At 38.9% G+C, this 24,311-nt stretch overlaps 1 protein-coding gene across 5 annotated transcripts in view; it reads right to left on the bottom strand.

The window, feature by feature from the left end:
* Positions 1 to 24,311, bottom strand: part of trps1 (trichorhinophalangeal syndrome I) — a 111,692-nt gene that overhangs the window by 78,143 nt on the left and 9,238 nt on the right. For all 5 annotated transcript variants that reach the window (XM_065290752.2, XM_065290769.2, XM_065290757.1 and 2 more), the window contains exons 3-4: positions 5,342 to 6,198; positions 1,889 to 2,982 (exon numbers count right to left, since the gene is read on the bottom strand). In XM_065290752.2, the coding sequence (XP_065146824.1) occupies positions 1,889 to 2,982; positions 5,342 to 6,198 (1,951 nt within the window). The remainder of the gene's footprint in view (positions 1 to 1,888; positions 2,983 to 5,341; positions 6,199 to 24,311) is intronic.

Here is a 24,311-nt window from a genome sequence, read left to right as displayed (position 1 = left end):
TTCAGTTTATTCAGGTGTGTAGTTTGACTTAGAGTAAGGTGCAAAAAAGAAAACCTGTAACCGATCAGTATAAAAGCTAAACTGCCAACACAGAAACAGTTTCTTTGCAACTGGGAAAAACAAGATTGCTGTCTGTATCTTATGCATTTACTATCCAACAATGTTCGGTTTTTGTAACTTTAAATAGAATCAAAGTATATCAAAATGTTATCAATATAAATAATGTGAGTCCTGCTAAATTAGTTAGGAAAATTCTTGTCCGAGGCCGAAGCCAAATAAAATGAAAAACTCAGCAGAAGGCCGAATATTTTTTTTATTTTTCATTTTCTTAATTATTTTGCCAAATTTTCGCAGTTACATTCAGAATGTCCTTTTTATTATATTTATTTAACATTATTTAACAATGAATCTTTTTAACATTCCTGCAGTCATTATAGACCAATTTCGAGTAGACGTCACAGTTACGTCACTGCAAGCTGCGCGCGCAATGCGGTTGCAGAAAAACAGTGGAAATGAATTAGACACGAGTTAAACGAGCAAGATAACTCACTAGAAAATGTCCTGTTGTGCTGTTAAGTGTCAGAATAAGAATGCCAAAAAAGATGGCTTTCATCTTTATAGAATACCATCGTCGAAGACACCATTTGAAGATAAACGTAGGTGTTTATGATTGCAAAAGGCCCTTAAACGGACAGACTGGAGCGATGAAATCATCTGGAAATCTATTAATAATTAGAATAGAGTAAGTAGAGAAGATGTCCGGTGTTCTGTCGAAGTCTGTTCCCTCTATGTGTTTCTTATAGCGTTTTTATCACGTTATGTTTATAATTTATTTAGAATAAATGTTTTGTTTTATACTGAAAAAGCAATAATCTCAAAAAAATTTATATTTCATTTTTTTTTTTCGTTTTCTATTATTTCTTTTTATTTCCTTATATCTTAGCTTATGACTTCTTCCTGTTTGTTCTAAAATTATGTTTACATACTTAATAAATATATAAATATAGCCCACACATACACACAATGTAAAGTGTTATTAATATATAAACAGGCCTTTTTAATTTGTGTGTAAACATTATACTTTTATAATACTTTTAGAACAAACACGTAGGCTATAAATATAAGGAAGAAATAATAGAAAACAAGAAAATTATGAAATATTTAATAAACGTTATTATATTGAATACATGATAGTATTGCTTTATATGTACTTTAGCGATTCAGACTGTAAAAATAAATGATTTAGCAAAAAAGAACAATAAATATACATTACATACATGCATATCAGTAGCCAAGCCATTTAAACTTTTTATTTATCTAAAAAATAAACGTAACGTGATTAAAACGCTATAAGAAACATTGCACTAAAGGGAAACATAGGAGAATCAGACTTCGACAGAACACCGGATCCATAAAAATCACGGTTTAATGCTAAAACACTTCTCACTGCTACTGCGGAGATATTACTTACTGCAACCAGTTAGGCTCCGCCCACAAAAAAACATCATCTCTGTTTGCAAACAGAAATTGGTCTATAGGGCTTTTTTTTACACCTGATCAGCATTTACATGATTCGAAATGAAGAGCTAGAAGTCTCTCATTCCCTGTGCTTGGGAATACAGCATATACCCAGGATCGCCGCCGATCTGTATTTCCCAAATGCTGCATTGTGCTCAGGATTTTAAACGATAAATGAAACTTGTAGTGCTGTATGTTGCCGCGTCTTTTTATAGACACTTTAACCAAAACTTCTAACTCTCTAAAATTGATCGCGTCATCAAAAACCTCATTATTCTGTAAAAGTTAATCGGCCTTTACACTTCACAGTTGCCGAAAATTTGGTGCATCCCTATTAGTTACACAAAACTTTTACATCACGCAGAATTACCTGTAGTGACGAAAGATCTCCTCCTCCACTTCAGTAAAGAAATGGCACTTAGTGCAGGTGTACTCTCCTGGATGATCCCGTGCTGGCCCCACCACACCATCCCCTGATCCCTCTTCCTCTGGTTTGACTTCCAGTAAGTTGTGAGGGGCGTGGGCGCTGTCATAGTGCAACAGAAGCAAGTCAATATCAGTTGAGGTGAACGGGCACTGATCACACAGGTGAGTGACGGACGCTCTGGGGGCCGGTGGGGACGGGGCAGCGGTCCCCCCAGCTGTCAGCTGCAGCAGAAGCAGAGCGCAGTGCGAACACGAGCTCTTGCGGCAAGCAAAGGGGTATGAGATCTCCCCCAGGTGCTTATCGGGAGTGCAGAGCCCTCGTGGGCAAAAGGGACAATGCTTGATGGTGCACTTGTGAATGCTGTGAGCTCGCTGGTAGTGATGCAGTAGCGGAGCCACAACAATCACGTCCGGGCCGTGAGTCATAGAGTAACGAAAGTCGCAGAACTGGCAGTTGTAACTAGTTACTACAGTTTCTGGGTCTCCTGCCGTTACAGTCTTCCCACTCTGGTTTTCCTTCTTCCGTATGTGGAAATCTGCATCGCGGGCCTTTCTGTCCTCATCTCCTGGACTTCCCTCCCTGACGGCACCCTGACCGTGTTTTTTCTCATAGTGCTCCAGAAGTCTTGAGGAGTTGATAGCTTCGCAACTAAAGCTGCAATACTTGCACCAGTAATACGCTGCTGGGGTGTCACCTCCAGCATGGCTAGGTGAGTCCGACGCCCTGATTGGCACAGAGTACCCGACCACAGTGTCATCCTCCGCCCTCACTGCCACCCGATCGGCCCACTTTCCTTGCTCATCCATCCCAATGCGTGGTATGCAGTTCCTCTTCCTCTCGGAGGGTGTCTCCTCGAGGATGAATGGAGGTGGACTCTTCATCTTGTTGGGGTGGGTGGCTAGGAAATGCTGCTCGAGGTCTACCGAGGAGCTTCCCATGTAGGTAAAGTTACAGAACTTGCATCGAAAATACTTGGTGTTGCCCTGACAGTCCTGCGTCTTCCTCCCGATTCCGATGAAGGTGCCTGCTAATGTCACCTGTGAATGGAGTACAGGGAGTAGAGAGCAAGATGAGGGGGCAAAAGGGAATGGATGACAAAGAGGGAAAATGAAATCAAAAAGAGAAAAAAGAACAATCATCTGTGAATTACAGCGAAAAAGAAGTCTGAAATTGTGAGATGACAACAGACTTTCAATAACCCTCAAAGACCAGGCAGCAGTCATCACCACACAAAGGCAAAATCAAATTTTATGCCTTTATTACATTTAAGCGCCGAGAATTCAGAAAGCCTCCAGTGAGCAGAAAGGGAACATGTGAAACCTGTTGAAAAGTCTAGGAGTCGAGCAACCATGCTGAGAAAAAAATATTTATAGATTAATGATATCCAGGCATGGTTGGTTTTGATATTTTTAAGAAAAAAAGAGAATTATGACATGATCAAAATAATGGATGTAATTATTATTTTTTATTTAAACTAATTTTAAAATTCATTTTAAATGACTCACTACACAAATCAGTCACAGACATGCAGCCAATGAGTAAAATCAATGTGTAAAAATAGCCATCTTTAAGCTAGTAATTTTTTTTATAGCAACTGCAACAGTCAAAGAGAAATATTTTATATTTATACTACCGTTAACTGCCTACTGACATAAGATCTACAACTTAGCAGCATGCAGTAGACAACAGGACTATAGACAAAAGCTTGGCATATGGAATATTTAGCTGGCAATGACAGGACCAGAAGAGAGAGGGAGTGGGAGGTCCTGGGCTGCATACGCACTGGGGGAAATTCAACGTCATGCTCCAGACAAAACAGTCAAGGAATGTCACACAGTGCAGACAGAGCTTCTCCCCTGAGCAGCCCCTGAGCTGTATGTTCAAGCAATGATTAAATAAACACCCACTGCTTAGCGTAATACGTGCTTGACTGTAATTCTACACATGCATATTACAGATACATTGTGGACTAATTTGGAGTCTCAGCTGGTTGCTCTGAATCATCTGTCTTAGATGCTGCATTTAAGCTGAGTGCACTTATCCCGCAAATGACGAAAGACGACACTTAATGCAGCTTTTCTAATAGGGTATAATAGGGTAAAAATATCTAATTGCCATAACCAACAATATCAAGTCTCCACGATAATAAAAATTCAAATAAAAGCCTAGATAATAAAAGTTTAGCTTATTTTAATAATAATAATAAATGTTTGAATATTAAAACAATAACTATTATTATTATTATTATTGAAATATATAATCAAGTACACTTGAAAAGAAACAAATTAAGACAGACTCGGATAAATTACATGCTTAGATGGATAGACAAACTGACAGATCTATAGACTGAACAAATATGCCAATAGAAACATAAGCCGGGATTGTTTTACAAGGGAGGAAATTGATTAAAGTCATTACCTACAGTTGGTAAAATGGACAAAACCCTATTCTGGCAAAGAGAGCCTTCCAAATGTGGTCCATTTCGAAAAAGCGTATGCCACCATAAACATGACATTGTTAAGGTAAAGAGCGAAACCGTGCTGAAAGTTGGGCCAATAAATGACTATGACATCTGTTCATTACCCATCATTTAAAATAAATCGACTCCTGTGTTTTTACTGGCTCTCCTTCTCGGCTTTCCTACGCTTTCCCCCCTCCTTTTTTATTGGGAAAATGAGAAATCGCAGTCGTCAATATTACTGCATGGAAAATTCCACTAGGGACAAATTCTGAATAGACTCATTATTCAAACTTTTCCCCTAAGAATTTATATGGTATTACGACAATTTGCAGACATGCTGATTTCGAATTGAAAAGATTGTAGCCAGTGTTATTAGAAGGAAAAAATCAGGTACTCTAAGCTGTGCCGAATGCTCAACACATGCGCTGTTCATTTGATTGAGTACATGCACATGTGCAGAGCAGGTAACTGCTAGCACAATAGTCTATTTAAACACGATCCACCGAAGCAGGACCATCGATAAATCGGCCAAAAGTCATGGCACAAAACAAAGCCAAATACGGTACGTTAGCATAATCCGGACCAATTTCCTTCCACGTTTTTAGTTCTGTTTGTTAGGAATCAGAAATCACCTAGGTGACGTTACAAATGAGGCTTGCATTTTAATCTCAACTGAGCAGTTTGCTTATTCATGATGTTACGAATAAATGCACATTTAATTCACACAAATTTTAGTATTAATTAAGCCGATGTTCATTTGTGTGTGTGAGCGTGACTTTGCATGCGTCACATTTTGTAACCAACATGTTGTGGTTTAGCTTCTGTAACATACATTTTAGTTTCACATCTGCATGCACATGCAACTTTTTTTAAGCCTAATGACCCACAAGCTAGACTGGGTGTCTGGGGCAGAATGAAGTCTGGTTCATGATTACCTGTACGTCATAGGTGCCATTGAGTACGGAAGACCTGGGTGACCCCGCTTCTGCCGCAGAGCCGCTCTGAGCTGATTGGCCGAGTAGCCGTGCCGAATCTTTGGGCTGTGTTTGGGGGGTGAACTGCACCATGTTGTGTAAGGCGAGGATCTTATTGTCCAGTTCTGCATCCTGTCGAGTCCGGTTGTGCAGGCCGAGGTGGTACTTGCGAAAGTGTTTGATCAGGTCTGTGGGGTCATTACCGTAGTAACCGTAACCACAGATGTTGCACTTAAAGTCTTGCAGTTTGGGTGAGGTGGATGGAGGAGCCCCAGTCTCAGCTCCTAGTGGGCTAGGGGCCTCCTCCACTCCCCCTATGGGCCTCTGAGGATGAAGTGTTACGGGAGGGACTTTGGAGCCCTCTACACTCACTCCATGAGGGCTGATAGAGCCCAGAGACACCGGTGGGCTGTGGTCAAGGTCTTTTTCATCTCCATTACTGTTGCAGCCCTGTATGATAACGCAGCCAAACCGTGTGGCAGGCCTCAGACCATTTAGGTCATCCTTTCCGTCCCCAGCCATTAAATGTGCTGGGTCCCCTCCCTCGTCTGGATCGGAGTGCATTGGGGAAATAGTGGAGTCCAGCAGCCCGGTCTCTGCGCCTACCTGTTTATGGTTGGAGAAGTCAGGCCTGTCTGGTTTGATAGGTCCAGGGGAGGACGGCTCTTCCCGCTCTTCACTCACTGGCCCGTCGGGCTCAGACGCCTGGCTCCCGCCGTTTCCGGTGTCTGGGCCTGTGGCCTCCGCCGCCACAGCCTCTCCGTCCTCTTCCTCACCACCGAAACTTCTCAAAGGGGGATTCTTTTTCCGCACCATATCTGGAACCCAGCAGAGAAGAAGACCAGTGTTAGTGACGCATCATTACTCAAGCAACACACTGCTCACATGTTAAAAACATTTCTGGAGCCCACAGCGCCCATTTGGCCCTCGAAAGTATTTTTATAAAAGCTTCTGCATAGTTTTGCAAATCATTTCAGAAGAACTGCTTTAGAAACAGGTCTAATCTTCCATTTTAATCCATAAACAGCAACAAGGTTCTAATATCAGTGAATGTCGGCGCCAACCTTTGTTGATGATATTTTAATGAAAGCAATGTGTGTGCTTGTGTCACTGATGTGGCTTATGGATACACATTTTAATCAGTTAACAAAATCAAAGATGATAGAAAGAAAAAAAATGTGGAATTTGTAAAGTGATTCATGGCAAAAGATTTCCATCATTGCTCAATGAGGTCATGAGTGTTTTTTCACATCAGACAGAGAAACTAAAATTGCACTTATAAAACTCCATAAACTTTACAGAGTAAATATATATACACAACAAATTGTCCTCAGAAGTTAGTTTAAATAATGACCAGGAAAATGCTCAAAGGAAAGTGATTCATCAACACAATATGCCTAAAACACCTTTTAATTCTAAAAATGCAAAAATGTTACAAGTCTGTGGAATTTAGATTGCGATGTAAAAGTGTTGCCCAGTTTTAATTGTGGGCAGTTATGTTTTTTTTCACGATTATCCTAACAAAACAGGGCCCTGTCTTATTTCGGCAGACCATTGAGAGCAATTTCCTCACTTATTCTGTGAAGTAAATGCATATAAAATAAAGCAATACATGCTTTGCAGTGAAATAGCCACACCTTAACCAAAGTAAAGTTAAGAAAAGTCTCAAGAAAATCTAATCTGAACCACTACCTCACAAACTGAACCAACGCCCTGTCATATCACCAGCAGACAAATTAGGGCTGGACCACAAAATTCGAATATTCGAATATTCGTTCGGTGGGTTGACATTCGATTTTCAGTTTTGAGATTCGAATATATATATAAATATTTTTCAGCGTTAATGCAGAGCTTTTGCCAAGCAGGAAGTGCGCTTCACACTCCCGCTCTGTAGGTGGCGCAGAGAGACCAACATCCATAGCCAACAGCCATCAACCTCCACCAGTAGAAGAAGAGATCGCCTCGAACGGAAAGCGCGCTTCCTGCTTTGGCATTCACGCTAATAGTGTTGTAAATAACGTTCAGTTTCTTGCAAAAACTGATTGATTTGCTTCACAAGACGTCAATATGTCACACGGAGATATGGGGGATTACTTTTGTATTGGATATATATGCTTTAGCTCTTAAAGTGTGCGGATCGGTTGACTTGCATGACGGAGCACTGGGGTTTCTGCAAAATATCTTCATTATTGTTCTGATGAAAAAAACATATTGGATGGTGTAAGTGTTATAATAAATAAACTTGATTTTGAAAGTATGCTAAAGTTTTATTACAGTTTGTTGAACTTCGTTCATTTATTTTCGTTGTTTTATTTAAATAGCCTACCCTACGTTGTCAGTAATTACTGTGCTGCTAATTTCTGATACGGGAATGTTTGTTTGTTTGTTAGACAAATGTTGTTAGAAAATAGGCTACCTTATTAAAAGTATTGGTCTTGTGTTTTGTTTCACTAATGCTGTTCTCGCATGACGCATGACAGGCACGCCGCTTCCGGCTTGTGCTGTTCTGTAGTATTTTTAAAGTTTATTAATTCTAGAAGTGTCACATGTCCATATTGCACGAAAAAAATGCACTACACTCCCTTGAGTTCCCAGCAACACATCCGCCAGATAATAAAAACTGTGGATCGACAGACACACACATACACACACACACACAGATTCCTGCCTTTATTAAAGAGAAAAAATATGTTCAGCCCCTCCTTCCGAAGCTTCGAATATTCGATTTTATTTCTACTAGAGCTTCGAAGCTCAAAAAATGGTATTCGGAACAGCCCTAAGACAAATCTGAACAAATATGAGACATCCCAGCATCTAAACACACAAGGGTGGAACCAGTTTAAAATTAATAGTGATGTGAAATGCACACACGCGTTACGTTTATATGTCCCAAACAGAACTTGTACTTCCAGGAAAAAAAATATTTTGATATCAGCATTGTGTTTTCCAAGAATGACTGACAATAGCAGAAATGGCAAATATAATAGCATTTTTTTTAAAGCCAACCTTTTTAATGTGCCATCAAACATCTAAAACAGCAGTATAACATCCAAATAATTAGGCCTAAAAAAATTTTATTTTTGATGTGATCTAAAAATGAAAAAGTACACAAACAAAATGGTAATTATCACTTAATGCTGTAGAAAATAAATCAAACTTAAGGGCAGAGCAAGACTTCATAAACTGTACATAATAGTAAATCTCCAGAGCAAATCTGGTGACAAAAGAATCCATTGGGAAGCGATTCACTCGGCAAACTCTATCTGAGAATAACGGTTCATCCTTGATCAGAAGGAATGGAACAGGGCGGCAAACTTAATAATACCTGATAGAGTGCACAATTATATTAAAACTTCAAGAGAAGCAATGAGACATTACCATTCCAATCCACCATTAAAAACAGAATAATCTGCTTTTATAGCTCCTAGGCATTTGCTGCCTTCCTGTAGCAGTCAATTCAAATCACTAGTTCTCTCTCCAGCCCCACCAATCCTTTGCTATATTAAACGGCTCTGCTTTTGATATTGAGCCTGGTGTAGAAGTTAATAAAGTATAATATGCTTTTTGAAGAGGACAGGACGATCAATTTTCTTAATTAAAAAATGTGGCAGTGGGGTAGATCAACAGCAGTCTCTCCATGCAGAGCAGAAAAGATCAGGTCCGTCCCTCGGGCACTCACCACACGACTTAATGACGGGAGTCACAATTCAATCAAAGGGCATAGACACGAAGCTTTGATATGTGCACATGACTACAACCAGCCTTAAAATGATATTTTAGGCCTAGAAAGTGCTGTTAATATATATCAGAGATGAAAAATGACCTTTTGACAATTAAAACAAAACCAATAATACTAAAATGGAAACTTTCTGCTAAACATTATACTTCAATAGCAACAGAACATGTTTAAGAAATAACCATCGAACATAAGTTTTGCATATACAGACAAACTAAATTAGTCATTCACATTGTGCATGCAAGATCCTCTTAAATATAAACTTGATTTAGCAATAATAATAATCATGCCAAAACATAACCTTCAAACTTATTCTCTGTGTTTTTTTTATGATGAAATTCTGCAAGAAGACAAATTAAAATATTGAAAGCATTGTTAAAAGGAGGTGAAAGCACAATGATCATATTGCTACTTGAAAGCATAAATTAACCAAAACATTTCGCAAACACAAAGGGGGTGTTTTTGAATAACATTTGTGGCTATGAAATTATGTGGAAAATCTACTGAGCTTTCTATTCACAAATTCTGTGTAAATCTAACAATATGTAAAAAATGATACTTTCTGAAATAAGACGAATGTACAAAAGTATAAACTTCCTGAAATGCTTGATGCAAACAAACACACATATATAAAATATTGTTTGATTCTCGCGAAATTAGACTTATGAGGTGTCATGAAACATTTTGATAAATAAGTAAATGCTATCAAAATAAGAAGCATATAGTTACAAACATCTCTTCATATACTATTTTGCACATGATTTCAAATGACGTCATACAAACCAATTTTGTTGTTTTTTCCACATTACCGCAATGTGTCCATGACTGGATTTGGGTTTGACATGAAAATATTTATAATTAAAAGAATCTAATACATAAAAAGCTTCAGTGCATGTCATACTATAAACATTTACAGTAAAGAAACATGTGCTATTTGGTGATCATTGGTAAATGTAGAGACAATAAAAATTAATACATATGTGTCCAAGACCAATTTTCTCATCCTCCGCAACAATTTTTACTCATTGTTTAAGCCCTCAAGGAACTAACATTTTTAAAAAACATTGTTGGAAGGGACATAATTGACTGTGACACTCAAGATGGCTACCAGTTAAGCAGTTCTTATTTTTTCTCTCCAGATAAAAGTTAAAATTTTGTTTGTCATAGTACCTAGACAACTTTTTAGTTCTCATTACCGAAACATGAGTTTGTTAATGCATATATTTAATGTAATATCATGTTGCAGTAATGATAATTTTTGATGATGATGATAATCTAAAAAATTTTAATAATTCTATAGGAAATATTTTTTAAATCCTATAAAAATAATGGTTATAGTAAGTTCAGACCTTAATGTTATATGTGCAAAAAAAATAGGCTTCAAGGGCTTTTTAAAAATTCTGATGCTGGACACCTTTCGTGAGAATCACCCTATCGCTATAATCCAAAATGAAATACGAATGATAAGCAAAGTGCTGAACAAAGTTTTTATAACAGTCAGATCAGAGGTAACACATCAGAGGTAAACGAACACAGAATCCACTGACATCACAGTTTTCTGGCCACCTTTCTCTTGACTCTATGAAATCCAAAGGCCTGGACACATACACGCAAACCTCATTTATAAAAGGGCAATGTGACTCCAAATATGTCATCTTCATTGTCAAACTCATTTAAAAGATCTTATTTCAAACACAACAAATCGAGGGGATTTCCTAAGCAAGTCTGACCCAAATTTTAGTAGTGGATTTAACTCATGGCAGGATAAGAACAAGTCAGTGGGTCCAAAAGGTCCAGACGATGTCCAGGTGGCTGAAGTTAAACCCTGAGGGGCCTTTTAGCTCGGTGGTGGAAATAAATCTAAGAGTTTAAGTCTACATGTGTTTGTGTTTGCTGCATTTATTTATCTATCATGTTCACCGATTAAGAGTTGCTATGATTAAGAGCACCTGTGGAAGAGGTGAGGTGTTGCATTACTGCTTAATGTGTCTTCGTAAACACACCCACACATACAAACAAACACATGCTGAGAAGATAGTAATACCATTCCTTTTAATGCTATTCCTGCAATGCTTAATGAGATGATTCAGTTTGTCTGGATCTATGCCAGAGGTGAGGTGTTTTATGAAGCGCATTTATTTTAAAGTTTGTTTAAACTTATTTAAACATCTAATCACAATATTTCCATGCAAAGAAAAAAGCAAATGTCTCCATTCACATTCATGTTTTTTCAAACCTATATGCCACTATTTCTTTTAATATATCACAAAGGGAGAATTTTGATGAATCTTCGCACAACTATACAACAAAATTCCAAAAAGGACAACAAATGCATTGTCCATAAAATTACACCCTATATTTAAAAGATGGTTTTGCTTAAGAAACAGAGCAAAATTGATTCACTGTTTTCTGATAACCTTTAGTGAAAAATAAAATTAAACTGAATTACTGAATCAATCTTTTCAGATATCATTTTACAAACTGAACAATTAGTTCATAAATGAGTTAAATAGTTCTTACTGTTCAATAATTCAGATGCAACAGTTTATATTTTATCCAAGTTTATTTCAATTTACATCACATTTCACTTAAGACTGCTGCATAACTTTCAAAGACTGACTATAGCACACATAACATTTACTATTATAATAATTGTATAGAAACAGCTACATAAAGGCTTGAGCCAAAAATTACCTATAACTTAAAAAAATATATAACAACAATTTCCAGCGATAAACTATAACAGCATGCAAAATAAACGATAAGTACAGTTTGTTTTTTTCATCCCACAAACACATAAACACACTATACTTTACTAAACGACTAAATTGAAAGAAACAGCAACTATTCAAGCAAGCCCGTAGCAGTTTGATTTTGGTCTCAGACTTACGTCCCATCTCAATCTCTCATGGTAAGTTTAGCTGTAATCCTCTCAACCTCACAGTCCCAGGAGGATCAGATGAGAGCGGAGATTCACACACACACACACACACACAGCTGGAAGACCCCACGGAGCGCTGCAGTCCGGGTCACTCCGATCCCTCCATCCATAAAGTCTGTTCATTCAAAATACATTATCCAAACCGTCCCTCGTAAATCAGACCGGCGCTTTCGTTCAGCTGGGGGTGGATCTGAGCAAAGTCTTAAATATTAAGCCCAATACATACAAACACTTGCAGGAGCGCGCACACCCTGCTGATCAGCCAGGCAGAATATTGACTTCCCTGAGATCTAAAATGATGGGACTCATTTTCCTTTATTTACTGTCATCATAAATTGAAGAAGTAGATGAAATAAACAAAAAAAAAATACATTTATATTCATGCTTTGCTGTGCTTTAAAAACTAATTTTTAAACTTGTTGGATCATATAAGCAGTGTTTAACTTAACTGAATCAACAATTTATACTCGCATGTACCTAGCATTTGCCAAGAATTGGCTTACTGGAGCTACAAACGAATGAAGAGGGTTCAAAAGTAAAAAAAATGAAAAGAAAAAATGTCATTTTAAAACAAAACAGGCCTGACTTTCCACCCTAACAATAGTATATTCACCAGCACACATGGCAATTAGCCACAACTCGAATCCGTCAAGCATACCATGTGTGTGCGGTCACGTCTAAGAGTATAAAAGTGTTCTCCCAGCAATCCCACCTTGCACCGCCCACTTTATTATTCCTCCTATCCTTTATGATGTCACCGCCACAGACTTTTGTGGTGAGAAAAGACTCGAAGGACCCCGATTCGTCTTCCAGTAGAGTTTAATCTCGTTTGTAACATTGGGAATAAATCACATTACTGTCTGTGAAGCACAGTTTAAAGCATGTGGAGGGTCTATGGAAAACACATATGTGAGATGCTAGATATACAGAAAGCAATTATTTATCATTAAAGCGAAATGTCATGAGGAGGAAGAGAGCTATGAATCAGTCCTCCTCCCTTCCCGACATCTCCCACATCCATCCTCCTCCAATTTGAGTGATACATTCATTTTTATTCAGGTACCATGTTGTTGGGAGTCACATTAATTTGACCCCTGTCTAAACTATGGCAAAGCAATAATTGCCTCTAAAACAAGATAACTTCCAAGCTGTGACACTGAGTCAATTGCATGTAAGGGCTCAATTTTTCTTTTGTAGTCACGGGAAGTTTGTCTGTACCATAAGACCGACTATAGATTTTCTTTTTTTGAAAGTAGGAGTAAAGAATTTCAATTTTTCAATTAAACTGATTAAGTGAAATGCAGAGGAAACAGATAAAAGAAGAATTTCTATTAACCTTCCTTTAATTCAATTCAATTAACTTTACAAGTGCTGCTGGCTAAAGAAGGTTCGGATCTTTCCATTTGCAAACCAGTAAAATCTCCCATGCGATCTAGAACAGCCAATCAAAGGCATTCATATAGAAAGAGAGAAAGAAAAGGCTCTCATTCAGTGAATAAGTGACCTAGAGGACGCAACAGGCAGTAAGAGACGGCAGCTCTGCTTTGTGTCCATAGCATCAGAAACAACAACATGTATCAGGGCCCTTACTGAATGCCAATACACACAGAACAAGAAAGCAAGAGAGAAAGAAAAAAAGAAAGCTAGACATGTTTAACCCAAAACAATTTTTTCACCTTCACTAATATTTTCATATGCCAGCATGTCTCACACAAAACAGCAAAATGGGGCCTGATGCTTAGGCTTGTAACCTAAAGGTTGCTGGTTTAATTCTCACGGCTAGCAGGTAGCAACGGAGATGCCCTTGAGCAAGGCAACCTTCACCCAATTTCTTCCCGGTGCTGCAGTGTGCGAGTTCACAACTTAGTGCCTGTTCGTTTAGCTGTAAATTTTTTATTCAAATAGGCATTTCATCCAGACGAATCCGGCAGTTTGGGAGCCTGAATCTGCATTTTTTTTTTTATCGGGTCCCAGAGTGGATAAATCTGAAACAAAGTCTTGCGTCTTCTTGCGTACAGTACAGCCAGTCCATATATTAAGCCCTTTTCTCACACAGATAACAGAAAATACAGGGACAATGTGCAAGCTTGCTTATCATCTGCGCGCTGTTCTATAAAGCTGGTGATTGATCTCAGTTTCAGCACAGATAGTTTCTTGTTGTGAATGTTGATCTGCATTTAAAACTCCAAGGAGAGCGGTAACTTGTTGCAATAACACACACATCCTCACCAGTGGAGAGACATCAGAAGAGACAGAAACTATTTTTGTGGAAAACCCAAAGTAATCACACATACATTATAATAACCTCTTTAATAATAATAATCGCTAAAATACACATAATTCAGAAATAAATAACTATGTTTATCATTTGCAAGTGTTAAGAATCAATCCATTTTAAACTATTTGAATGCAACAAAATGTTAAAGTGAGTAGTTTTCTGTGTGTGTGCGTCTCAAATGGTTACACACTCATAAGCGAATGCACGGAAACGTGCATTTCAAAAAGCACGCAAACACTGAATCTCTCTGCGCTTGACGGGACACATAAATGCAAAATTCTCTTGAAATACTACAGTCTTGGCACGTAATCTTATAAAAACAGTCAGTTATGTCTTAAAGTGAACACAAACAGCATAGAAGGAAATCCGATGTGTGTGTCAGTATATGGATCAGTCTTAATTATTATCTGTCTTATTCTGTCATAAAGTGGGAGTATACCTCAAGAAATCTGCTTATGTTTGTGTCATTATGTTAATAAAAAAAAAAGGACAATCACATCTGTAGCTTTAAAAAGATTAACATTAAATTGTAATAATTTAAAAGACAGTGTAATTATTTATTTGATTCAATTTCTGTAAATACTGTATTTTATTCGTAACTTTATTTAACTTTTCTTTTTTCATATGATTATACAATTTCTTGATTTTCTCTTATATTATTTTCATTATTTTCCTTTTTTGCTGACTCAAAAAAAAATTATCGGTTTAACCACAATATTGTAAAATTATGTCATTTAAAAGTAGGCATAGAGGTTCCCTTTATTTTATTGAGGTGCATTTAGATTAACATTTCTGGACTTGCCACTGGTCCTACTACAACAACACCCCTTAATGCGTTGTTTCTGCCATTTGTTCACACCTTACACATTTCTTGAGACGACTCCTGTTTACGGAGGGAAAACATATTGGATTAAAAAAAGATCAGATAGGGGAAGCACTGGCTTTGTGTGGATGGGGCCTTAAATGCAGGTTAAATTTCAAGTATGGTTTAGCATACTTTCACCACAACAAAAATCTAAATTATGTAAATTATGCTTTATAACAACTCTACTATTAATTTAACTATTATCTTTTGATTTATAAGTTTGCAAGACATAAAACACAGCTTTATGGTCAACAAACAAAAGGTCTCTCAAAACTCTTTTACATTAGCCCCAGGCCATGGGGCTCACCCCTACTGTTTAGCACTCAACAGCTTTCGGCAAACATTAGACCAGCATGACCTTAACAATAAGATATCTTTTATTTAAAAATATCTGTATACCATGCAGTATGTGTGCAGTACACCTTAGTGATACCAATTCTGCCTTTGAGTAGCAAAAGCATCATATTTCTACATATACACAAATGAAGAACGTTATTACCATGGCAACCCCATCTCTTATTATTTCCTCTATTCAGCTTCTCTTATGGACCTAGCCAACCAGAGAAAGTGAAATCAGAAGACAGATTTCACATTGAAGAGTTCATCAGACGAGAAAGTACGAAACACAGGCAGCCACTCGCAAGCGATTCAACCTTTAATGTAAACTAGAAGTGAGGAGACATCTTTAGGGATCGAAATAAATCAACAGGCCTGCCAGAAGACAGGGCTTTCTTCACAGGGTGTGTAAGTGTGTGTGGAACAGCATACTAATCTCCTCCCATCCTCAAAGTAAGAGGAAGACAAAAAAACACACACACGCTGCCACTGCAACACTGAGGCCTTTGAAGGGCCATGGACTGCCAAAATCTGTCTCGGTACAGATGTCCGGGAACGCCAATCTGTGCTATACCCAATAATCCACTGACTTTGAAATATCAGCGTGCAAAGAAGAAAGAGGAGGAATAATAGCAAAGAGCACTTCTAGAAAAGACTACATTGTTCCTCGTTTAAACTTCATAGAGTTAGCCAGGCTTTATGGCTCTTGAGCTATAAGGGAAGAATAGTACAACTGAAAGGCTTTGGTGCACTTTGGGTAGGATAAGATACCACTTACTTGTGCTACTCCTGAGTAAAATAAGCTATGGATTAAAACAAAATAAGGTTTGTTACTACTGTACATACAACACAAGAAAATCTTTCATGTTTCTAGCTAAGGGAAAGTAAGGGTGCACACATATTAGGCACAGTTGCCCCAAACGGTGCCCGAGAATGATTTTCTTCCCTCTCGGGGTGAATAACAATTATTCGCAACTAACTGTTTGCAGAATAAAAGTTTTTTTTACATTATATATGTGGTCGTATAGTGTATACATTTTTACATATGTATATACATTTTTATATTTATATAAAATGTGCCGCTCAGACATTCGCGTAACCCTGATGCAACCTGAAGGCAGATGAAGGTGAATGGTCGCGCAATTTACGTATCTCCTTTTGAACCGCGTTCCGGCCCACCTCTGCAAACGGGCCAGGGCACGATTAACCAAACGGTACATTGTGATCATATTAGTCAAACGAACCAGGCTTTGGGGGTCAAATGCGCTCGGGCGCAGTTGTGAGTGCGCCATAACAGTGGTCAACTAATTTAAGAAAATTATTGTTTAACCTGCTGTGCTTAAATCAGCATGCTCGCAGCAAACTGTGTAGATAGACAGTTTGCACAGTGAAAGCCTCTCATCCGATTTTTAAAAATTCATCTTGCTACCCTGTAATGCACTGCTGTTGCACTCAGACAAGCTGTTTTTTAATGCAAAAAACATATCACGTAAACACCCTTTAGAAAAGAGTACCATCAGGGATTAGTAAATCCAAACCAGTCTAGATATTTGCCGCTTGCTTTCTTAAAAGGATAGTTCATCGCTCACGTTGTTCCAAACCTGTATATATTTCTATGTTCTGCTGAACACAAAGTGAGATATTTTGAGCAGTGTTTGCAGTTTTGGAACACCTTTTACTTCAATAGTATGAACAAAATACTATGGAAGTCAATGGTGTCCCAAAACTGTTTGGTAAGTGATATCAGAATTTACATTTTTTAATTAACTATCCCTTTAAGACCGGTCATTTAGGCAACCAACAGACTGATCCATTTTTTAAATATGTAGTTTTGCACATCCCAAGCTGCATCCTAAATTTCATTCTTGCATGTTCGTGTCATCAAGTCTTGAAACATAAAATAGTGTGAAGCAGGTATATGTAAGCAAGCAGCAGACAGTAAACCCACAGCAACTCATAATCTACTCTCTGACAGGAAGTCCCCTCACCTTTAGCCATATGTCGTTTCACTATGAGACGGGGTCTGAGAGAAAGTGTGTTTGTGGAGTAAGAACAGAGAAGGGGCTGGCATGTCAAAAATAAAGAGCTTTTCCCATAATTCTCTGCACCCCCCACCCCTTCGTGAGGTGGCTTGTGAAAGGGTGATGGGCTCAATAAGAAGGGCCCGTGACTAAGTGCCTCTCTGACTTTTTTCGTTCTTACGTGGCATGTCAACGGTACACAATACGACCAACACAACTCCCCCCTTATGTTTATTCATGAGAACTCATTCACATCAAAGAGGTAACAGCGAAAACTGTTGCCTGTGGCAATGCTGGCAAAGTTTAAAACCCCCCACCCTCCACCTCTATGTTTTTTCTCTTAATCATCTGAACCGTAGATGACATGTACCTGCGGCACTCGACCAAACCACATTTAATATGCATCAATTTAATATTAAAAAGGAAATAATTTTGATGTTTTCAGAGCTAAAACTGATTCTGCCATCCACCAGCGACAGCATCATTTGAATGTGTAAAGCCACCCATGATCTGCCTCGAATTTACAATTTTCCAGTCACGTGTGACTTCACAGCCCACAATCGCCTTTGCTCACAACTACCTGCTTAATTTTCAAGACCCAAAACCTTCTGGGCAGTCTCGTAATCACACCGGGACAGAGAAAGAACTTTCTAGCCCCCTTTGCCCAACCACTATCCTGTGCACAATCAGCCTTCTAGTCAGGGAGCGACGAGGGGGAGGAGCGAGACCCCTGTCTGAATGACCTGGTCTCTGTGCACTCAATCAGCGCATGCTAGAACCGGAGACAACAGAGAACAACTGCTTCCCTTAAGCTTCCTGTGATCACAGGCCCCGAGCTGCCAGAGAGGGGCAGGGATCACGCGCTCTACAGAGAACTGCAGATAACAGGCTTCCGCCAACGCCACTGTGTGTGAGAGAGCGAGTGTGAGCGTACTGAGAGAGAGAGAGAGAGAGAGAGAGAGAGAGAGAGATACAGATGGGAAGAAAGATCTTGTGGAGGTTTAAGGACTTGGGGAATGAATGATGCTTGATACACGGATGGGTGATTCCCGCAAAGTTGGTAAGGAACATGTTGGGGTCATATTTCACACCAAAAATCAAGATATTTTTTTTTATTTTGTGTGAAGACAGTATACTCTATTTAGGACTATTAAGACAATTTGCGTTGACAACTCATTATACCTTTCCACCCTTAATTCTCAATACAATAATGCAAAAGAAATCATCTTCTTCGTATTACTAATTTTAAAAACTATTTTAATTATTGTATAATAAATACATTTATATTGTTGTACTGCTGTCATACTTATTTAATTATGGCATTACAGTAATGTGAGTCTATTAAGAGTCGCCAATCTAAAAGAAAAACTAAATTAGAGCATCCAGACTAGAGTAATTCTGGAAATGGGTTTAAAATAGTGCACAGCTCAAATAATATAAAACCAACTTAATATTATTTATCAATAATAATAATAATATTTTGCATAAACTATAACCTTTACACTTTTGCTAGATTTCCTTAGATAAGTGTAAAAACTGAAAAGGGCAAACTCAATATTTAAACACAAGAAAACATATTAACCCAAATTAAAAACTATGCAGCTCATAAAGAAAAGTCACACCACACGTGACACACTTCAAGCAGTGCTAAAATACTTATCTAAAAATATATGTATGAAGCAACAGGAAAAGCTAGACGTGATTGTTCATTGCACAATGTGCTACCCAGAGGCTGTGATGAAAATCACTTCTGCTTGGGTTCCTCTCTTCTCCCTCTGCTCTCCTCTTTTCACACCCTGTTTATGGAGTAGCAGAAACACCTCCTGCTCTGTGATGTTGTTCAACATTCCCATGAAGGACCTGCAGACAGTTAAAATGACCCTGCAAGCAAAACAATAGCTTTAATTTCCTTCTCTGTTCTTCTTCTGAGGTTTTTACGAGCTGACATCTCCCCAACGTCCTAGCCTGGAGGAAACGGCCCACCAACATGGAGACCGTCTTAAAGGGATACTTGGCATATAATAAAATTACCCTATGATTTACTCACCCTCAAGCCATCCTGGATGTACATGATTATCTTTCTTTTTTCAGACAAGCACAATCAGAGTTATATTAGAAAATGTCCTGGCTCTTCCAAGCTTTATAATGGTAATAAACAGGGACTAGGGTACAACTACTGATCTTAAAGCCCAAAAAAGGGTTAATAAAGGCCTTCTAAGGGTAATTGATGAAATTTTTTAAGAAAATTCTAATTTTAAAACTTTCTATACTATAATAACTAGCTTCCATTATCTGCCAATGCATATTCACCAGAGAGTATCAGCATAGGACACAGTGTACGATGCGGAAGATTAGCTACAGATTGGAATAACTCAATATCCCCTTATCGAAATCCTCCTCCATTTTCTTTAAAATCCTAGTTTAAGACTTCTTATTTTGGTGTCACCACTGTGCCTCTGCGTTCGTCACTACGCATCGTACGTCTTACGCTGAAACTTTCTGGTGAATGCGCATTGGCCGCTACCGTAACCTAGTTATTATAGTTGGGTGGATTACGTATGTGCACTTTTTGGGTTTCAAAGAAGTCAGAAGTTGTTCCCTGGTCCCTGTTTACTACAGTTATAAAGCTTGTAAGAGCCAGGACATTCTTCTAATATAACTCTGATTGCGTTCATCTGAAAAAAATAATCATGTACATTGAGGGTGAGTAAATCATGTGTTAATTTTCATTATTCGCAGGAGTAACGCTTTAAGACGCATCTTGAGATCCAGAGATTTCAAACATGCAGAGACAATGACCGTTCAACAAAAGAAAAGATGGAATAAAGTTGAAAATAAAAAGTTGATTTTAATTCTGTGGTGCAATGATTTTTTTTTAACTATTCAAAGCAAGCTGTTGCAGCTACAGTGTGAAACCGACAGTAAACCACAGCCTGAGATGCATTTCCCCTCAGAAAAAGCACAAAATGTTGCGACACATCTCAGGCTTTTCTACAGATGCTCACCTAACTTATTACAGGGCTCATTTATTTCGGAATAAAATGACTATAAAAGAGAGAAAAAAGCTGGGGTGCTTTTGAAATAAATGACAAAGGGCACTCATTACAAATACTTACTAAATTGTATTATATGAAGAGTAACTATGCAAATCGGCATACGGGTGATACATTTCTTTTTAATAATCAACCACATCAATTTAAGAATGATATTTATTGCCATGAATAGCAACAGATAAAAGGGCCAGTTTTATCCTACACCTTAAATAAATATCTTTATTATTTGTGTGAAACTCCAATCAGAAACCTTTAAGTCCAGTGTCTAAGTTAAGATACCAACACTGGTTTACCTGGATGTGAAAGGCAAAAGGGGTGTCACAACTTCACCAGAAGCTAAAGAAACCCACATTCCCTTTATCACTTACAACCACTTGAAGCAGATCCTGGTGATTAGCCACAGTTATGTGAAGTTCATGAGGTAACTCACAATCCACCTAGTAACTCCTATAAAATGTTTGCATCTACTATAATCACCCATGGAAGGAGTCCTGTCTTAACACTGAGTGCAATAAGGGTTTCAAATCTTCTGCAAAGTTACAAAAGAAATTCAAATAAACCAGTACAGACCTCAAACGGGCAATATTCGGTGTTTGTTAATCTGACACAAACTGGGTTACCTAGGACACTTTGCACGGCCTAAGCAAATCCGTTTCAGCTTTATCTCGATTGCCAAGACTAAAAAGAGTCTCTCTACTGTACAGTGTGAAGAATAAAGTAGGCCAATATAATGTGTGGTAATTTCAATTCAAAGGGAAGCAGTTCAACTGCACTGGTTGTACAAGATTCCTCTATTTGCTTAGTACAATTATTCTCCTTTCAAATGCTACATAGCCTTGGGACTGATTAGTCATCAGAGCTGTTTGATAGAAATGACCGCACCCTGTGATACCATCTCTGATCCTTATGCAAAGACTTACCTGCCATCTCTCTTATCACTACACTACACGCTCTCCGGTTTTATCCTACACATTATATGCTTTTCAAACCAGAACAAATGTTCACCCTGTCCAATTTTGTAGAAGTGCCGTTGCTTTAATCATTTCTTTTATTCGCCATTAGTTTGAAAATCTCAGCGCCTCATAAAAAGAAAACGGAAGCAGAAACAGGCGTCCCTGAAGGGCAAAAAATTGTTACAGACAACTCGCGGTGACAATCCACCTCACCTTGTTTAGCTTCTAAGGCTATCTGGGCTATTAGAAGAGCAGCTGAAGTAAGCTGAGGACAGGGATGGAACCTGGCCTATAAACTTTGATACCTCAGAAAGTGAAGTCACTGCTATCTATAACACAAACTCTCCATCATGCTGCCTTATATCCTGAGAAGTGGGCCAGATATCACCAGACCTGGTCGCTTCTCTGGGATTTAAGTGTTGGTGCTTGCATGTTATGTGAAAGAGACAACGCAGGGTGCTTATAACCCCTGTCACAAATGTGGCCTGTGGCTTAGACTCCGAGACTGTAAAATGTTCCTGTTTAGTAATATCTTTCTGAGAGAAAAGGTCAGGTAATGATGCCTGTGTTTAATACTTTGCTAGGGTAATTGCTTACCTATACAAGATAGAATATGACATGTAAAGACCTGCGCATATAAGTGCATGTGAGTGCATGTAAGTGTCTATTTTCCAGTACAAAAACCTGGATAGTACCTGTACAATAACTCTCACCCTGAGTACGGCACTTGGGCACGAATCACCCGATAGCACGTAAGCACTATCGACTGATCCAAATAGGATCCAGACACCAACGCAAACACTAGGCTCTCCACTCAACAGCCTCCAATGAAGTCACCATCATTGCCTCTGTTAGCAACAACACGCACATTACGCAGATGTATGGCACAGATAAACTGTATAGAAAATTTTAGTGTCTCTGAGTGCTGTTTAGAGCCAGGAAAGAGGTGACAGAGTGTCGGATTTAGTTGTAGATTAGGATCTAGAGAAATGGGGCTTCTAGAAAAGATTTAAAAAAGATGCTAAACAAAAACCTGAAAAGCCCCACACTGGATCTACACTACAAGTTTTGGTAGCAGCCCGTATGAGGTGTAGAAGATGAGGTGCTTGAGAGACCCAACGTTGTATTGTTTTTACATTCTTTCCAGCCTGGTGTAACTAGCTTAGTCCTCTACCGTCCAACTGTCCACTTAAATCTTCTCCCCATGCTGAAATTGGCAGAGCCGAGGCGAGGGGAGCATTAAAAGTCGTTTGGCTCCAACTCGGGCGTCCTGACCGCCTCAAGTCAACCGACCCCGACGTATAAATAAGAACAATATCAGATAAGTCTTGCTGTAAGCCTATAAACATTTACATTCTCTTTCAAGTGCTGTTTATGGATATTTTATCTCCTATCTGGAAGTTGAGGACATGGTGAAAAACGCCCGGGACCTGGGGCGGAATCCGAGGCGAGTGGTGAATCAAAAAGGCAGCAGGGCCTGACAGGGACCCAGGTCCATTGACCATAATAGGTGTTGAGAGTGCCGGCCTCCACAGATGAAGAACCAGCTCTCGGGTCTGTTCCTCAGCCGTGCCAGAAGAGTTATGGTCCGGTGCGGGTAGCGATGGGGAGGGGAGGGATGCCTGGTAAGCTACTAATTCTATATCTTCGCTTGACAAATACGAAGTGCAGCCAGCAGAGTTCAGTCTAGGAGACTGAGAGAGAGAGCCAGTAGGACTTTGTATGTTGTGTATATCAACTCCTGCCTTCCTGTTCTGTCCTGAGGCAGAGGTCAAAGATTTGACCACAGAAGGCTAGTGTCTGCATGACTGAGAAATTCAAACTATTCCTTATTTAATTCATCTAAAGATTGTAATCGCAATAAATTATCACTCATATCCAGGCCTATATGGATTTTTTGTCCACAAATTTGAATCAGAGCTACATTTACCTCCACTATATTACAAATTTTAAATCCATTACACAGAATTCTAGATTTTTCCCCCCTGAAACAAGCACAGAAAATCCCATAAAGATTGCGTCTGGCCTGATCTAGCCCACAGCAAGGTCTGATTAAGTACCACATAATCCTATCTTCAATCTTTGATCATAAAACACACAGTCCAGACATTTAAGATCACAGACATTTCAGAGAACCAGCTAAACTTTAGTACAGACAGAGCGATCCAAATCACAGCCCAGAGGGCAGCAGTAAACAGCAGTCCTGCCACTCCGGACGCCCTCATTTCTCCCCAAAACCTGAAACCAAGACAAGCTCGCACATTCACCTGAACTGCTCTAATCTGCAAAATAATGGCGGCCTAATAGTGAGGTGCATCCTTGCTTGACGTGATGCCTTTTGTCTCCTCGTGTGTTGTGACAACACTTACATTTGTAAACTGCCCTGCTTGTGTAGGATAAACATCTGATAGCCACTAGAGAAGGGGGCTGGGGAGCGTAACAAGCCTCTGGGACTTCCTCTAAACAAATGGAGAGATCTTTTGAAGGCTCCTGTTTGTATTTGCCAAAGACACGGCTGGGATACAAGAGGCTGCTGTCAATGGCCTCTGGCTGCTATTCAAAAGGGTTAAATCTGCCCAAAGGGGACTTTAGTGATGCGTCTCGTACCATAGAGTCCTAAGGGAAAAAAGGCAAATGTGGCAGAGTCATTGGCAGGTTAAGGTAGATGCATTGACAGCGGAGGAGGTAATAAAGCAATATAAATTGCATGGGATGGTCAACTCTTTGTCCAACAACCAGCTAGTCAAA

The sequence above is a fragment of the Paramisgurnus dabryanus genome, chromosome 19 (assembly GCF_030506205.2).
Source record: "Paramisgurnus dabryanus chromosome 19, PD_genome_1.1, whole genome shotgun sequence".
NCBI lineage: Eukaryota > Metazoa > Chordata > Actinopteri > Cypriniformes > Cobitidae > Paramisgurnus > Paramisgurnus dabryanus.
The sequence above is the reverse complement of the archived record's forward strand: the minus strand, read 5'-3'. Positions and strand labels throughout refer to the sequence as shown.